Here is an 18,795-nt window from a genome sequence, read left to right as displayed (position 1 = left end):
CAAAATAATTCAGGACACTTATGTACCCAAAAATTAAACAAAAAAACTAAAATTCAAGACGCACTGGTTAATTTCTAAATAGAGGCCTTTAGAGTGGCTACCTGTTGTCATTTCTACCCAAAAAATATTCCGTCCCAGAGATAATGGGCTTTTGAAAGGCCAATTACAGGATAATGGCCCAAAGTCAAAAGCCCAGAACATTTGAAGCAAGAATGAGTTCTATGGAAACTAGCCAACCAAAAAAAAATCTAAAAATAATATCCAAAGATCCTAAAGCCCTAACCCCTTCCCCAAGTTGTCGTAAACCCTTTTCTTGTCTTCTCTCCATTTCTCCTCTGCTTCAGTTCGATCAGGTAAACACATCTTCCTTTGGTAACTCCATTTTCTTTATGTATCATTTGCTTCTGTTTTTATTGTTAGCATTTCTTCATTAGGGGTTTATATTTTACCCTTTTCTTGCTCTTTTAATTAACGTTGCACCAGATTTTCTTTTATGTTTTTATGCTTGATTTATCTTAAATGACAAATTATATTGCGTGTATTGAAATAAAATTAGCTCGAATAGAGCAGAAATGATATAAAGGGTTTAATATAGTTGACCCAACTAGTTTGTGATTAAGGTGTAATACAATCAAACCTCTTTATAACAAGTCTCGTTTGTTTTGACATTTTTTGACTGCTATAATGAAGTGTTATTATAGGGAAAATACATTATAAACATAGCGTGAAAAATTGGTTCCAAAAAAAAAAATTGACCATTATAGTGGAGTGTTGTTATAAAGGAGAGGTGTGACTGTAGTAGTTGTTGTTATTGATGGATTTTGGGATTGCAGGTGGATTAATAACTTAGTATTACATGTTTAGGGTTTAGGTTTCAAGTGTTTGTAAGCTGTTGTGCTGTGCATTGAACATTTATGGTTTTACTTCTGCATAGTTTGTAAGAAATTAAAAATGACATTGAGTTGAACCTCCTGTTTGCTAATTCAACTTTATCAAGAATTTTTAGTGCTTCACTGTATCGTAGTGTACTTAAAAAAGGGCAAATTGTTACATCGAAGTTTTAATAGTAAGTGAAGAAAAAGGTAAATGGCAATCGAAATGTCGAATATTTGGGACTTAGGGAAGGGGGTTCGACTGGATCCCCTTTGTCGAGAAATTATACTGCGCAAACAGGATAAAAATGATTTTTTTGGTTATATATAAGTGGTTGAATTCCCTTAGCATGAAGAAATAATCGAGTGTAGTGGTAGAGGAGAGTCAAAAGTTGCTCTAGGTCATTATAGAAATTTCTTTTGAATCCCTCTGTATAAATCTGAAACCGCTTTTCTCTGGTAGATAAAGTGTTGTACATGACATACAAAAGGTTTTGATATTGACCTGTTTACGGTAAAAGGTCATTGTTCCACCTTTAAGGATATTTGTCCCCAGCTTTTATCCAAAATGGAGTTAGGGAACAAAATTCCCTGCAGACCAATCAAGAGGGGTGTCGGATTGCGTGCTCGGTTGCTATTTTTTGGTTAACAGAAATTATGACTGTGATGTGTATATTTCAGGATTGGCAAGATGAATCTCAACAATGTTAAGGTTCCTAAGATGCCAGGTGGTGGTGCAGCTTCTGCTTTGATCAAATTGGGAGTCTTTGCTGGTCTTGGTGTATATGGAGTTGCCAACAGTCTTTACAATGTTGAGGGCGGGCATCGTGCCATTGTTTTCAACCGTATTCTTGGTGTTAAAGAGAAGGTGTTCTTGTTATTTGTTCTTTGACCCAAAATGACTTTTTCTCAGTGCTACTCGAATTGGTTTTTTGTTAGCAACAGTCACTACCAATTTTATGTCTATTTTATCCATTTCAAGCTAACAAACTTATTAGGTGACATGAATTTTGGAGCCTTTGCAGCCACATGCTTGTATACTATTTTTTTAATATATGAAAAGATATTGTTAGCTTATCTTGATATCTTTGTTATATACTCAAATAGTCAAATGTTTGTGTTGGATGTTTATGGCTACCTCTTTGTATGACCCTATGACATGATTTTCCTTTGTTTAATGTACGCGCATTTTTTTTGGTTTTTTATTTTTTATTTTTGCTTTTCCTTTTTGATAATCTTTCATGACTGATTTATGAATAGGTTTATCCAGAAGGGACACACTTCATGATTCCTTGGTTTGAAAGGCCAGTCATTTATGATGTTCGTGCACGACCCCACCTTGTGGAGAGCACTTCAGGAAGTCGTGACCTTCAGATGGTAATTTTTTTTCCTGAACACTTGTTTTACTCTCATCTCTTAGGACGAAAACAAAACAAAACTAGATAGGGTAGAAAAAAGGGGGAAACATTTGTAACAATTAAGAACAAAGTTGGTGAGACTGATAATTGAGGTTTTGCTTAATCTTAAATACAGAAATTTTTTGGACTTTTAGAAGTATAGGATTTAATATAATGATCTTTTCCCTGATTTATTGCACAGGTGAAAATTGGGCTCAGAGTTCTCACTCGTCCAGTTCCAGACGAACTACCCACTGTTTACCGAACTCTTGGTGAAAACTACAATGAAAGGGTCCTGCCTTCAATTATTCATGAAACGTTGAAAGCTGTGGTTGCCCAGTACAATGCTAGTCAGCTCATCACCCAGAGAGAGGTATGTGCAAAATGCTAAAAGTACTTAGTTGATGTCGCTCTAGGTGGAAATAATTTCTATAACTAGCAACATCTCTCATATGTACTATTTTTTTTCAAGTGTGATTAGGCCATTGTGTTGGAAGCTTATTGCATAATTACTACTTCCCTATCTGAAGTAGGGAAAGTAAACTGTGAATCTTCTATTTACAACAGATGTGAACTTTTAAAAATGTTTTTTGTTAATAGATACCATCTAAGTATCGCCAATATTGTGCACTTTCTGCAGAACGTTAGCAGAGAAATACGGAAGATCTTGACAGAGAGGGCAGCCAACTTCAACATTGCTCTAGATGATGTGTCCATAACAAGCCTGACTTTTGGAAAGGAATTTACAGCTGCAATTGAAGCAAAACAAGTGGCTGCTCAAGAAGCTGAAAGAGCAAAGTTTGTTGTGGAAAAAGCTGAGCAAGATAAGCGAAGTGCTGTTATCAGAGCTCAGGTCAATATAACTTCCCCACTTCACATCTCCTGTTTATTAATCTGTTGTCATTCCATTAATCTGTTGCTGGATTGATGATGTCTTTGATGCGTACCGGAAGCTTGGCATTGTCTTTTTGCATATTATTACATTATAATAACAAATCCGTAACACATGTTTGGAAGAACAGAAAACTAAAATGAAGAAAATCTCTTTTTGGGTGGGGGTGGGGGATACGGAAACATTGCAAAACAGAATATTTAATTCCTATGTTTACTGTTCTGCAGGGTGAGGCTAAGAGTGCCCAGCTTATTGGTCAAGCGATTGCCAATAATCCGGCATTTATCACACTCAGGAAAATCGAAGCAGCAAGAGAGATTGCCCAGACTATCTCACATGCAGCAAACAAGGTGTACTTGAGTGCCGATGATCTGTTGCTTAACCTTCAGGACTTGAACTTGGAGACTGCAAGAAAATGATTTGGATAGCGGAACTGTTTACATTTCCAGTTTTCAACATTTAATTTTCCTCAGAGCCATTTAACTTGTGGGACGACTCTCTGTGTTTACATAGTGACGGGATAGATGGTAATTCTCAGTTAGTTGAATTCTTGAATAGGGAAATATTTTGCACGAGAAATTATTGTGAAATTAGTATCATTTGGTGGTTGTCAAATTGGTTATTGATATAAAGTTCCTCCAGTTATAGTCTGATCTGACATGACCAAGCTTTATCAGTTTTATCAAGCTTAATATGTAAAGAATGTTGTATGATCTATCTGTTCAAGGTTTGCTCGACTTTTGAATTGGAAGAAGTGAATAAGGCAAAGGTTATTTGGCAAAATGGTAAACTAGCTGAGGCTCCCTATGTTTCTGTTACTTTTGGCAAAAATAAGGACCTGTTTGTTCATAGATATTTTTTCCTTTTTTTTTGATTTTTTTTTTCAAAAACGTGTTTGTCCATGAAATTTTGCAAGTTTTGGAAACATTTCGAAAATGGAGTTTTTTCAAAATTTTCAGAAATTTTTGTTTTCTAACTCACAAAACTGTTACAGTTTTTCGTGAAATGCATGTCCAACATAATTACAAATTTCAAATATTATTTTTCAGCTTAACTCCATTTTTTTCTTCATAATTACAATTTTTATGTCAATGTGCCTACCAAGTACTAAGATTCTAGCAATAAGCTAATAATGAATATATTCTTCGAATTTCTCGCAGATTGCATTACAATATGCAATGTGGTATTTTCTTTTACCTGCCAAAAACTAAGATTCTAGCACGAGTTTAATATTTCTTTTAGTTTTCTTTTTCCTTTTGGAGGAGGCGGTAAGGGAGGACACTTCAGGAATTGTATCTATTGGTTTGGAATCGGCAGTGCAAAAGGCTAAGGCATATTTGCCAAAGCCTCCCATTTCTTATCCTAAAAGGCTAACTACGCAAAATGATGAAACCCAATCCAAGAAATTCATACAAATATTGAAGTTTATCTATTAATGTGTCATTGGTGGAAGTTTTGGAGCAAATGTCCGGTTAGGCCAAATTTATAGAAGGCCTTGTAACCAAGAAGCGGTGGATGAACTTTGAAACTATAAAGGTTACTAACCAAGATAGTTCTATTGTTCATTTTGTGGCTTCCAAATTGGAGGATCTTGGTGCTTTTACCATTCTATGCACTATTGGGAATGCGGATTTTGCTAAAGCTTTATGCGTCCATAGAACTAGTATTAACTTGGTGCCCTCTTCTGTTTTCAAAACTCTGGCGATTGAAAAACCAAGACCCACTTCAATGAGGTTACAAATGACCAACCGCACTATCAAAAGACTATTCGGGCGATTGAAGATGTGTTAGTTTGGATTGATAAGTTCATTAATTTCGCGGACTTTATCATTTTAGATTGTGAAGTGGACTATGAAGTCCCGATTATTCTTGTGAGGTCATTTCTTGCCATGGGGAAAGTCGATGTTGAAGCTGGAGAGCTCACTTTTTGGATTGATGATGAACAAGTAGTATTTCATGTGTGCAAGTCTATGAATCAACCCAAGAGCAACGAGGTGTGCTCATTTATGGACTTAGTGACAATCGTCTGCATTCAAATCTAAAACTCTTTGTCTATCACTCTCTCCGTCCAAATTTATATGACATTTTGTGCTTCTCGAAAGTCAATTTGACTAATTTTCGAAGCTAAATTAAATTAGATCAACTCAATATTTAAAAACTAAAATTTAAACTGGGACGGAAGGAGTATTATTAACACTAGTATTCCCACTTCCTATTTTCTGGGACCCGTTTATACCATTTCTCAAATGGGGCTTGAGCTTGGCTTCCTTTTCTTGCCAAAGTATTTGATATTTATGCACAAAGAATGCTAAAAAGGGATTGAGGTCTCACTCTCTCTGCTGCTTCCTGACACACATGCTCTCCCCTTTTGGCTGTTGCAGCACAGCAAGAGCATATGATTTAGGCCGCGATAACATGCTCATGTCAGTATGTTTTGCCCATTTCTCTCATACACTTCTCAATGAGCATTTCTAATGAGCAGAAATATAGTGTTCTGTATCGCAGTCAAATCAACAGGTACTTTTTTTCCTCTTCTATGAGGGAATGAGAGGGAGTGAGGGAACAATACAATATTTTTCAGCCACAGCGAATAGAAGTGAATCCTATGCCTAGATTTCAGAATCCAATGTAGACGCACAGGATCTATTACAATAAGAACAGTCATGTAATGGAGGATGGGTTAAAGAATGAATGAAATTAGAGCACACTAGACTAAACTCCCCTACCAAAACTTCAATCGAATACCACAAACATGTGCAACTGCTGCAGCAATAGATAAAATGTATGCATATCCAACCAAGATAGCAAGTGCAGTGAATGGTGAGACAAAGAGGGTATCAATGGACAGGTTAACCAATCCGGTTAGCACGTTAGCCTGCATGATCAAATGATGATTTTGTGACTGATCTGATCTTCCAGAGATCAAAGGATGAACGGAAAGCATTATAGAACGATGATGTCAGCAATAAATTTTTCTCACCAGAAGAAAAGATCCCAGTAAGTTTCGGTCAAAAACTTCTATCAACGCAGCAACTTTATATCCAGGTACATAATCAGCTAGAGTTAAAACTGCAAAAACCTGAAAAAGAGAAACGTCGAGCCATGCCTAAATCAAAAAAGAAATGAAACATTATACAGAAACATAATTCATAATTCCGTTATGAAATTATGCATCATCGCATTCAAGAGAAATTTAGTTTCCACAAGTTCTTCCCAAGAAAGCATGAAAATTAATTAAAATCTTACCCTATCCAGAAGTCCGGTGCTGTTCCCTTACCGAAAGTGAAGTGAATCTACTTTTGACCAAACTTTTTGGAAATGCTTTTCGAAAAAGCAACACTTAGTTTGTATAAGTGTATATTAAGTTCAATCTTAGAAGAAAAATGATAAGTCCTACTTCACTCAAGAATGTGGCCAATCAATCTATCCCCCAGTCCTGAGCTCAATGACATCCATTTTGTCGTATTACTCAAAAGACGTCCTTTCACTAAACTGCACAAATTTTTTTTGAAAAGGAAAATAAGAATAAAAATTGTGCAGTTCACTAAACTGCACAAATGACCCCAAACTAATTAACTTGTTGGAGAAATTTAGAGTTTAGTCTTCCTTACAAGTCACAGTTTTGTCCATGCTATTCTTCTAATAAGTAGTGATGAAACTCTTTGTGCTTCACAGTTATTATTTTTACAGAACTCAAAGCTACTTTGTTTCTCTATCTCTTATTATCTCTTGGATTTCCACTTTCAATTGACTTATCAAGTTCTGAAATAAGTGATGAGTGATCAATTAATCAATAATCCTTAAATTCCATACTAGTTGGGGGAGCAAATATATGATCTATATCCATTCCAATCAGCTAAATGAATCCTTTAAATCCACTCCTCTCTGTTTGTATCCATTTCATTCCAATACTGGCAAATAGTTGTCTATAGTGCAATTAAGAATTCTCTAAAAAAAAGAGGTTCTCTAAATCCTACACTTATTTCGACACTGACATACAAGTTTCTAACCAAAATAGAAATATTCCTGACAAGCAACAGATGTAGTGTAACTATAAGAACAATAACTAGACCAAATTCCAACCAGCTGGTACAGTCTATATGGATCCTTTACTTCCATTATCTTCCGTGTTTACCTAAATATGCACTGATTTCGACAAATCCTGTGTTTTTTTAGGACAACTTCCTTTCATGTGATTCTACATCTACCTTTATACTCTTCTAGCACCTTCAATCATCATAGTCCACACCTACAAACCAGCTTATTTGAGGTACATAGAACATGATCAAACCATCTACAAATGACAATCTTTCATTTATCCTTTATGTGCTACTTGCACCCTCTATCCGATGTAATTTTATTGAATTCAACTACGTATTTATATTAACTCGTGCATTTCTAGGACATTCATCTTGTGGATATATTGCATCCCTGAGACACTACACCTACTAGGGTATAACGTTGGTCCCAAAACCAATGTGTAGACTTTGCTTTCACTTTGTTAGGTATCGGGTTCAAGGAAGATCTTTTGTGTAAACCAGGGTTAACGGAAATCTCTTTGCATCTCTTCCCACTGTTCTCATACTTGTAACTGCTCTTTCGTAAATATCTTTAATACCACTTATATTTGATATGGATCCTTTGCGAAGGACTTTCATTCGTACTCTATCATATGCTTCCCGTAGTTCACTACATCTCATGTAGATATCTTTCTTCCTCTAAAAATTTCTACCAATCTTCGCTGTTATCAAACTACCAAGAATAAACTCACTCAGCCACGTTTATGTCCCTAAATCCATGCTCCGTCACTCTTTTCGCAAAGTTGTACTGTATAAATCATAAGTTTAATACCACAACCATTCGCACATCTTTATCTCCTTTGTTCTCATATATTATAACCAATCTACTCTTTCTCCACTCATTTTGCATCTTTCTTTCCTTAATATAGCATTGAATTGCTTGGTTAGCCATCACTCTAACTTCACCAAGGCACTTCAAAACCTCTATAAGGATACCGATTGGACCACAAACCTTTCTACCCATAAATAATCCATGATATACTTTACTTCAACATAAATTTATCTATGAATTTAGCTAAGCTTTCTATCTGTCACACGTTTATGAATATCATTTAAGTCATCCGTGTAATTTGGATTGAGCATTTGATCGAGATAATCTCTCCATCTAGTCTCAATATCTCCGATCAAAACTTGTTGCAAATCGTTCTTAATACACTTGGTCCAAGTTTTTCCCCACTTTGCACTTTATCGTGGCATAAATGACGAGAGAAGGCATCAGAAAACCTATGAATTCTAAGAGAGAAAACTCCATCATCCAATAAGAGTCACATGTATGTGTGCAAGCACAAACTCCTTTCACATGTCTAGAATTGGAAACAACTCCTACTACACCTTGGAACGTAAAACATTGCGTAGATGAATGAGTAGCTACACCACTTAAGCAAACAAAATCTGCATACACAACTTTGAACCATAGTGGTCAGCTGGCTGGATTGTGGCTTTGGAAACACATCTGGCAGGTGAAAAATACCATACAAAGTTGAATTTTTTGTTTGGCTGGTTGTGAAGAATACTCGTCTAACACAAGAGAATTTGAAGAGAAGGGGAATGAGGCTTTGCTCTCGATGCTACTTATGTGGAAGGGAAGCTGAGAGCAATAGCCATCTTTTTTTGCATTGTCGGATCACAGATTAACTTTAGCAAATCTTTTTGAATATAAAAGGGTAGAAATGGATCATATGCCTCGATCAACTGGAAAGCTCCTGGCTTGCTGGAATAATTGTGAAGGAGTGGTCAGACAAAAGAAATAGTGGAGTGCTCTTCCGGCTTGTGTTTGGCGGACCATCTGGAAGGAAAGAAACTCAGAATTTTTTGAAGATATAGGCAACAATATCTAGAAGATTAAGATGAATTGTTTGATTTATTTCACTTTTGGTGTAAAGAGAAATTGAAAGAATTAGTAGAATCACCGTTAAATATCATAGGATTCTTGTAAGATGAACTAGGGAACTTTTCGTGCTCTTTGTGAATTGTAAATATGGCTCTTAGTACTGCCTCTCTACCCTTCGGGGTAGGGGTAAGGTCTGCGTACATATTACCCTCCCCAGACCCCACTTGTGGGATTATACTGGGTCGTTGTTGTTGTTGTTGTTGTTGTTGCTCTTAGTACTGCCTTTGTGCTAATGGAGTATAATTCGTTACCTTTCTCAAACAAAAGGAGCCACAGGGAAGACAGCGTTCCACATTCTAACCATGAAAAAGAAACTTCAATTGCATCTAAATAGATACAATAAAAAGAATGAAATATTATTTATTGGTGTCAGACTTAGACTTGAAGGATGAGAGCAAAATATGGCCCTGAAAATTCTTAAAACACACAAGTCCAGAGACATTTAATAACATAGTCAATTTATATGAATCTTACCTGAAGGTTCATAGCCAATACTACAGTAACATACGCCAGGTTGCACTGTTAAAAGAGTTATTAGTCATCTTGCCATAAGATTACACTGAAAACTAAGATATTTTCTACTGAAAACAAAAAGAGGAATACACTACCATTCTGCGAGAAACCCTCTCAACGCACATGTCTAGAAAAACTGTCAACAACCTGCAACGTGAAGAGGAAGCAACAAGCTTAGAAATATCAGCAATTATATATCAAGGCAGCAAACATTCGGAGAAGCAGACAAAAGAGATACTCCATAGAGGAAACTCAAACCAGAGTAGAAGACAAAGAATCCAGACTCTAATCCTTGCCCAATCGTTTGTTCTCAACACAGCGTCTCCAGGTCTTCCAAAGAAAAGATAGCTGCCTATTTGGACGCAAACAAGGTATAACCCCCAATAACCTGATATCAAAAGAAATAATCTTCTAAACCAGAATTTACAATCATAACATAAAAAAGCAAGGAAATTATGACAAGAAATGCTGAAAATATTACGAATTAAACCCATCTAATGTCGATAGTCATATAATGAATTAAACATCACATTTGGTTAAAGATGAGTCATTTCAAACCTGCTTTGAAATGCTTTTCCTGAGCCGAGGGTCTATAGGAAACAACCTCTCTACCTCCACAAGGTACGGCTAAGGTTTGCATACAGACTACCCTTCCCAGACCCCACCTGTGGGAATACACTGGGTATGTTGTTATTTGATTAAGGACAACACACGAATACCTTCTGAGAAAGGAGATGTGTAACAAAATAGAAATAGCTAATGCAGTGCTTCTTTAACCATGTTTTATTCTGCCTTGAAAAGAAAAGTCATGGTTAGAGTTTTGACATCCTCTAGGAAAGGGTTCCCAAATAAACAATTCTTGCCTTCTGCTGGAAATTTGGGAAAGAAATTCAACGCTTGGCAAATTTAACCAAAAAAGAATCAAAAATAATATTTTTCTTCAGAGTGGCAAGTTTGTGTGTCAGTGTGTGTGTTTATCTAGAGTTCATTTGTCTCAAAATCTACAAACTTACCTGACACATTTGTATTCGACCATAGGAAATAGTTAACATGTGTGCTAGATTCAACAAAGGAAGAACCATAAAAGAAAATGAATCCCCAGTTCTTACTACAATAAAGTTACATTACATGGACCAACTTGCAAGATGTGAATATGTGATTACTGCGATATTATGCATTACAGTAATATCCAGAACGTACTGAATTAACCTCTAGCTTAATTTTTTTTTTGTTCTTTTGATTTTGTAATCATTTGGAAACAAAATGTTCATAGTTGTTTCCACATTTAGGTACCTTTTCTTCAGTTCTCCTGGCCCACATCCCAAAATTCACCCAAATAAGTCGAAGCATTATTCACATAATAATTCCCCTCAAACAAGCCAGTCTCTTCTTCAAAGCATTTCCAAATAGACACAAAGAGACCATAAAACTGAACAAGCGAGTAAGCAAACACATGGAGAGAGAGAGAGAGAGAGAGAGAGAGAGAGTGCTCTAATTTCATTTCACAAATTTATTTTATTCTTGTATGAAGATTTTACTTCACAAAATACTTACCAAAAATGCTAAAAATTCCTTCTTTGTTTTGGCTGATTATGTCAGGTCCTCTTTCGCTTGAAAGAAGATATTCATTTAGCCCAAGCAACAAGAAGACCTCATATCCTAAAACGACAAAGAACGTTATAGGCTTACAAAGCATAGGTACCCAAATTTTGAGATGTTGCAACAATACCTAATAGAATAAACCAGCCCAGAATTCCACAATTACTTGGCGAAAGATTAATCATCGATGTCAAAATTGCCACGGCAGCAAGAGTGAAAAAGAAATTCCAGTGCACACCATATTCACCAACGTGAACCTATGATGAGGAAGGGAGTGACTTCTAACAGCTATAATACATAGAATACATAGACAGAAGAAATGCCTACCAAATGCTGATGAAGAAAGGAGCATAATAACTTTGCAGGTAAATTTCATGAGAAGCATCTGTAACCATACAGACATATGATGCATTTAATTCAACATACAAACAGAATCATACATAGCTAAGTAGTACGTCAGAGAGAAAGTTCAAAACTAGAAGCTTATGGACCCATCTAAAATTATCATTTGGACAGAACAATATGATGAGAAAAGTTAATGATGATAGCTGTAACCAAACACAGAAAAATAAGAATATCTTGTGAAATAGAACTGTAAAGCATTAAACCAAAGGTTTCGTTTCTATGAGATGATTGTGGATTTTAATTTTGACATGACTATTGTTCTGGCTTCACTATTCGACGGAAGGGGCTACACCATGCAAGTAAAACATTGGGCAATCCTGTTGCCAATTTTGGCAGCAAACTAATTAAGAAAGTGACATGTCATTTTTGAGAACATAATGTGCAACTAAAATAAAAGAAATAAAAAAATAAAAACTAGGATTAGTAGTAGTCATTTAGCATGCTATCCACACTGCAAAGGATGACGACAACCAAAGGAAGGGGACCACTAGTAAGACATTCTCGAAAGCTTCTTTGTAATTTCGTGCATGTATCATATAGGGTGGGCTTGGATACACTCACCATTACCAGGGGCTGAAATGGCCCAACAAAAAGGAAATAGGATTCCATTTACCTGATAATCCACAGTTGATGTGAAAAAGATTCGAGCAAAGCCCAGAACTATAAGTGGACAAGTTGAAGAAATAGCATTTCTCAAATTCCTGGAAGATATAAGAGATTATTAAGAAACTGCCAGATTTCTTTATTAAAGGAGTAAAAGAATAGAATCAATTAGATACTACAGACCAGAAATAAATAACAGTTCTAAACTTCTGAAAGAAACAACATGATCTGATAGTACTTCCATTACTTTTTCAAAGGAATACAAGTAATGGAACAGAAATTCTCACTTTCATAACGAAGAAACATGATCTAACTGCATGTTTCAACATGAACGCACAAGTACAGGGGAATCAATTATGTACTGTAACATGGTTTCCTGGAAAATGTTATTTTTGATGAATCAAGAAAACACATTAAGCATCAAAGGTGACCAGTTGAAAGATATGTTAAGTACCCCAAAGAATCAAATGAATCAAATAGGATAATAAATAGGAAATTCATGGAACGAAAAGATCATCTAAGAAAAAACACGACAGCAGTGTACCTAATACAGGGGAATCTGTAGCATACTGTTTCCAAGAGCTCGATAAAAAGAAATTACGTAATATTTTTGAATATTTTGTAGAGCAAAAACATGTGCCATTTTTGTCAACACTGCTAAATGAAGCCTACTGAAGAACTCTTAATGCATGATTTCAAACCCCGTAGGCCTCACTCAAACTGATTAGACTCAAACGGAAGATGCAACAAATTAAAGGGAAATGCGTAGTAAGAGTTAAATGCTGTTGAATAATATACTTTCAAAATCCTTCAGAAATAAAACCCCTTGATAGATGCTTGGACATGGCAGACAATTAGCAAACTTAGACACATATCTATGTCACTCTCCAATTCTAAACATATAAATATATAATGCAACACTAATCTAAAATTATTACAAGAATGAGCCTAGACCTACTTCTTAGCAATGTACATAGACCACATATAGATAGCAGATTTGTGGGATTTTTCTTTTGATTCTTTCCTTATTTACACTCAATGTTCATGTATTTATATCTTGTACTTCTCGCAATGATGTACAAGGGAAATTCCTCCATTACCTTGTTACATTACATTGTATCAGAGCCAAGCTCATCCCTATTACTATGTGTCCCAATGTTAGGCCCGCATATTATGTTGTCCAGCTCCAATTGGCAGGTTTGGGTGTGCAAGGGTGTTCAGTGTCCCACAATGATGGAGGAATGGGTTGTTTGTATCCTTAGTCCTTACATGGTCTTTAGAAATCCTTAGGGATGGCAAATGGGGCGGTGCGGGGCGGTGAGGGTTTAAAGCTATGCGGTGCGGTGCGGGTTTTACGTTATGTAGTGCGGGTGCGGGGCGGGTTGAGGTAATTTTTAATAAACTGATGCGGAGAGGGGCGGGTTGCGGGTCTATGCGGGTTTAAGCAACTTTTCTATACATTTATGCCTCTATAGTCATTTCAGCGGTTCATCTTCTCAACCATGCCTAAACATACAATTCCAGATAAATATATGCACTTCACAATATTTGATGCCAAAAACTCACTTTTCTGAAATTAGTGGCAAGAAAATTGAACAAATGGATGTGAAAATCTACAACGCTGATAAATCAAATTCAAGATTCCAGCACTATATTTCATTGAAATTAATATATCGTAAATAATAAGATAAAGAGGTGGAGAAAAGTGGATAATAATATAGAGAGAGTTAATATCAATAGAAACAATAATAATGTAAAATACTACTTTACAATGAATAATAAGACATTAAAGGGGTGATTTGCGATTTTTAATCTAGCATTTATTTTTATTAAACTGAAATTCCATCCAAATTCTCAAAAGAAAAAAAAGAACTAACAAAATAAAGAAAAATAAATTATGCGGGGCGGGGCGGGTGGATGCGGGTGTTGGTGTGGGGCGGGTGGAGATGCTATGCGGGGCGGGTTGAAATCCTTGCGGGTTTATGCGGGTTTGCCCCGCAACCGCACCGCACTGTTTGCCATCCCTAGAAATCCTCATGAGCTAGGTTTTGCGGTTGAGTTAGGCTCAATGTCTTTTTCTTTCCAATAATGAAACTGACAAGCATTCCACTGGCAGCACCATGCCTTCTAATCAATTAAAAATAAAAGAATTCTATGCATCTTATTTTTTCATTCAAGCACCTTATGAATCTGATGAAATGCCAAAAGGTTAGTGAGTTTTGGACATCAAACATCACATCCAGGCCATAAAGAATTTTTTTTTTTGTATGGGATGTTAGTGAGGATGAAGATGACGAGGTTTTATTGCATTACTTAATTAAAAGAAAAAAAATTCATTAGGCATCCACATTCTTTATTATGGGCATCATTATTGAGTTACCATTGAAGCTTTCTAGGTGCAAACTTAACTATAGAAATTTGACCTACTTGCGTGATTGAGTGGTGCTATTTTCAACTCTTATCAGTTAGCCATAAACTAAGCGTGCAACAAATAAACTAGGGGAAAACCTCGAAGCATGGCAAGGGAAAAGTCAGTTCAAGTAACAATTCACTCTCTGCTGTATTTATTTTTCTTTTGCTTTCCCCCAGCTATCTTGACATGGTTCATTTCAGGCACAATTAACTAGCTTGGTTGCTACAGAGATATAGGAGTAATAGCCTGAATACTCTTAAGAGAAACAGGACAAACTATATAGCACCATCAGCAAGAGGTAACATCTCATCAAGTTCATGATAAAAATTCAAATCGAGAATCATCACTTACATTTTTGCAATTCCACGTGCCTGCCGTGAAACCAATGCATTTGCCACAATAAATGAACCTACTCCAATGTCCATCTGACATAAGAAGGTAAACATAAGGTCCCTAATTTCAGCTCCATTTTACATTACGTAAAAGTTTCATGACAAAGTATTAAGTTGACAACCAGTATGAACTTCTTAAACAGAAACAATGAGTCAATGATGTTGAGCTCAATACTGTGAAACTGATTAAAGTAGGAAGAGACAAAAAATGAAGGAAGAATCGAGAAAAGAACTTTCATTACGACAACTTGCAAATAAGCCATTTTTGTGAAAAGCTACCTTGGATTCGTTTAAATGTCAATGCCTAAATTGAGACAGAAGAATCAAAATTTAGAACCGTACGAGGTAACTTGCTATATTTGGAACATCATGAGTGTATATAGAGTAACACTAGCAATGACATAGAACACTCCTTGTTTATTCTAGAAACAATCGCACCAAATCATCCATTCTGTTCCTTCCAGAAATAACCCTTAATCTTACAATGGTTTAACTGTCAAACATAGATTTGCTAAGGATAGCTCAATCCTACTTTTGTAGATTCTTAAAGAAACTTGATGCAAAGAAAATAATAAACTGATGAAATCTAAAACCTAGCTCCAGTTTAGTTACAAGACCGCTAGAACTGCGTTTTTAAGTCTTATAACTAAGCAAACTGCAGGTTTGGGGTGCTCCTCAGGCGGCACTTCAGTGCATGCACGCAAAAGTATGGCAATAGAATCCAGATAGTAGTTTACCAAGCCAGTACCGTAGGTCTCTGTTTTAGCATATCTTCTAGGAAATATCTTGAAGTCAACAGCCAGAATACATACGCATGTCAGAAGATTCTGCAACAATCATCCCTAAAGACATAAATAGTAACTCCAGAAATGAAAGGTGATTAAAGTAGATGAAAGCATTATGTAAATAATGATTATTCTGCATACCATAGAAACCCTATATGCAGATATATTTGTCCTGAGAGATCGGACCCCCTCTTCCTGAGAAACAGAAAATCCAGATCTGCATTGAACATGAAGTACCTTTACATACAAGAAGCCACATGAAATACATGTAAACAGGTTAATGGAATGGCGATAGAATTCTGGATATCGGATATGAATTATGTGATTGATCACCTTCTAGCTACAATGAAGAAAGCCACCAACAAGGTCATCACAACTGCATTAATATATGTCCAATCTGCCAGAATCTGAGATTGAATGGTTATTTTATCTATTATGAATATCAGGTATTAAATGAAGTTGTCAAAACTTAAGATCGTTTAGCACGCAGGAAACAACTACTACATCAACAAATGACTAGAAATAAAATAACAAGTCAACAACTAAATCTTTTTTCATATTCATTCAGATGTCAAAACAAATAGAGAACTTATTGCTTCACTTATTTGACTTGATAAAAATGAAACATAACCACTGTTAGTATTATAGCACAGACTGAGAACACTTACAGTCAAACACAAAATGGCTGGGAAAACAATCCAGATGACATCAAGAGTCACCGCAGCAAGATATGATCCCATGTTCTTATTACAATCAACTACATTAATGTTATCATCTTTCTTTTTTGATGATGTAATGTTATCATCTTTTTTCAACAAGGCCTCTGCAGAATTAGGACCTGAATTGAGAAATAGAGACAATAACACTATGTTAGATTCATATCACTAAAACTGCCTAATCAATGCAAACTCCTTATATTAGATGCCTAACAAGGGGTGTAGTGATATAGTAATGGACCTAGAAACAAATGAATAAAGAAAAGGAAATGGAAATAAATAGCAACTAGAGTCACAAACTCAATGTTAGGATTTCTTAAGTGAAACAGTATAACTAATCAAGCACTTATCAGTTTCAGCAACAATGATCACCCTAAAGGTTACAGGTCTTCAGGAAATTCATAGACCGCTACAGGACCAACAAATTAGTAAAAGATTTTAGTTGTTGTAAAATTGATATAGACTTAATGTATTTGTTGTTTTCTCCAAAAAGACATTTTTCTTTTCACTTAACAGCGTAACGAGATTGCACCGAAGGGTGTGCTCTAGAGGTCAATGAAGTTAGAGGAGAATCATGAGGTCTCGAATTCAAATCTGCCTAAGTCTCGATAGTCCGAATTATCTGGTACCTGTGCTAGTGGGAGGTGGCAGGTACCCGATGGAATAGCCGAGGCGCACGCAATTTAGCCCGACCTTCACCGTCATTTAAGAAAAGCATTATGAGATTCACTCACAACTTAATAACTCAGAGCTTGTTTTGGCCAAGTGAAAGGGGTAGGCAATTACTCGTCTGTTCTGGTTTTGGAATTCTTGTGTTAGGATTTTTTCGTTTCATCCTCTTGTTCAACTATGTTGCTCGGACTCTCCAAAAATATTATCGCACCCATGTCGGATCCTTGGTACACTACTTTTGGAGGATCCGACACGCACCCGGTGACATTTTTGAAGAGTCCGAGCAACATAGGTTTCAATGGCTTTTTTGTCTAGAAAGATTCCACGTCCTCTTTCTCCACAATGAAAGAGAAGTACATATACTCAGAACTTGTCTTACTATGTCAAATATGTCCATCACCTTTCTGTAATTCCTTTACACATTTGTAATACCAATCATTAGTCCAAGAGAGTGTCCACAGCTTCTACCATCTAAAGTAGGAAAGCCGAAAAAACATAAAACATAAAAATAATTAACCAAAACTTAATACTAAGAAACTAAGATAATTCGTATATGCGTAAAATAGAAATGAATTAAATGTTATGACAGGACAAAAATGATACAATGTTGTGCTATTTCTCACCTTTTTTGGTGCTGGAATATACTGAACGTAGAAAGAGAATCATCTGAATCACAAAACAAAAAAACAAAATTAAAATATAAACAAACAATACAAGAATAAAAAAATTAATCAAACATTATAGGAACGGCTTCCTACAGAGAGTGTAGTGATCAGAAGAAATAGTTCCAGCATTGAAGTTCCTGATAAATTGCTTACAAACCTGAAAACGAAAATTCAAATCAATATAACTCTGCAATTTATAGATCTGTTGTTCGAAATAAGTGAAAAAAGAAATTCGTACTCTTCCTTGAGATGCTTATTTGGATTAAAGGACTTCATATTCACTGGAGAATCCATGGCCGGTCAAGCTAAGGCAGCAAGTGAAGCCCCAAAAATATGAACGCAATACTCTATTATAATATATAATTTATATTTATATAATTATTAATAAAAGATTTCAAATTTTAATATTTTTTAAAATTTGGTAGAGGTAAGATTGAGTAAATTAGTAGCATAAATTTCTTGTCTGCTAAATTAAATAATATATTTATCTTTTCATCAATTTTATTTTTTTCTTTATGTATAGTCTTTTTGTTTATTTTTCACGCTTGTACTTTCTAATTTTAACTCAAATTCTTTAAATTAACTATAACTATTTTTTTGTCGCATATAATTAATCCACACGTCATAAAGCAAGTTCGTCTATTGTTTTTTAACTAAAAAATTCCTCGGATAAGTGTCTTAAGGTTTGGATAATGGGCTCACCCCCTTCCTATACAAACTAATTTTTGGCAAAGAAGTGTAGTGGACACCCTGTACCTAATTGACTGCAAGTTGAATAAGCTATGACCCTCTTTAGATCATTCTCTAATATTTCAGTGATTGCCGCAAGGAATGACGTCATAACTCCTGCAAAAGTAATAACAATCAAAGTCGAGCTGGTTTTCTTCAATCCCAGACAGTC

General features: G+C 35.7%; 2 protein-coding genes across 3 annotated transcripts; one reads left to right on the top strand and one right to left on the bottom strand.

Moving 5' to 3' along the window:
* Window positions 1–224: 224 nt before the first annotated feature.
* On the top strand, window positions 225–3,874 carry LOC107801483 (prohibitin-1, mitochondrial). Its single transcript, XM_016624814.2, has 6 exons — window positions 225–353; window positions 1,554–1,740; window positions 2,133–2,249; window positions 2,472–2,642; window positions 2,910–3,122; window positions 3,389–3,874. Exons 2-6 carry the CDS (start codon window positions 1,564–1,566, stop codon window positions 3,578–3,580), a joined length of 870 nt encoding a protein of 289 aa, XP_016480300.1. The 5' UTR covers window positions 225–353; window positions 1,554–1,563; the 3' UTR covers window positions 3,581–3,874.
* A 1,765-nt stretch (window positions 3,875–5,639) lies between these two features.
* Window positions 5,640–18,286, bottom strand: LOC107801482 (uncharacterized protein At4g17910). Of its 2 annotated transcripts, XM_016624813.2 has the most exons (16): window positions 18,133–18,286; window positions 17,988–18,051; window positions 17,853–17,895; window positions 16,510–16,679; window positions 16,175–16,248; window positions 15,983–16,058; window positions 15,794–15,883; window positions 15,016–15,089; window positions 12,262–12,349; window positions 11,374–11,500; window positions 11,199–11,303; window positions 9,903–10,032; window positions 9,740–9,791; window positions 9,606–9,650; window positions 6,142–6,240; window positions 5,640–6,036 (listed from the first exon to the last, which is right to left on the bottom strand). In XM_016624813.2, the coding sequence occupies exons 1-16, from the start codon at window positions 18,186–18,188 to the stop codon at window positions 5,884–5,886; spliced, it is 1,446 nt and encodes a 481-aa protein (XP_016480299.1). In that variant the 5' UTR covers window positions 18,189–18,286; the 3' UTR covers window positions 5,640–5,883. The 2 variants fall into 2 exon arrangements, with proteins under 2 accessions (XP_016480299.1, XP_075112753.1); XM_075256652.1 differs by lacking the exon at window positions 11,374–11,500 and having other exon boundaries at window positions 15,805–15,883.
* Window positions 18,287–18,795: the final 509 nt, after the last annotated feature.

Source organism: Nicotiana tabacum, chromosome 1 (genome assembly GCF_000715075.1).
Source record: "Nicotiana tabacum cultivar K326 chromosome 1, ASM71507v2, whole genome shotgun sequence".
NCBI classification, from domain to species: Eukaryota; Viridiplantae; Streptophyta; class Magnoliopsida; order Solanales; family Solanaceae; genus Nicotiana; species Nicotiana tabacum.
Note: the sequence above shows the minus strand (reverse complement) of the source record. Positions and strands in the feature narration are given on the sequence as shown.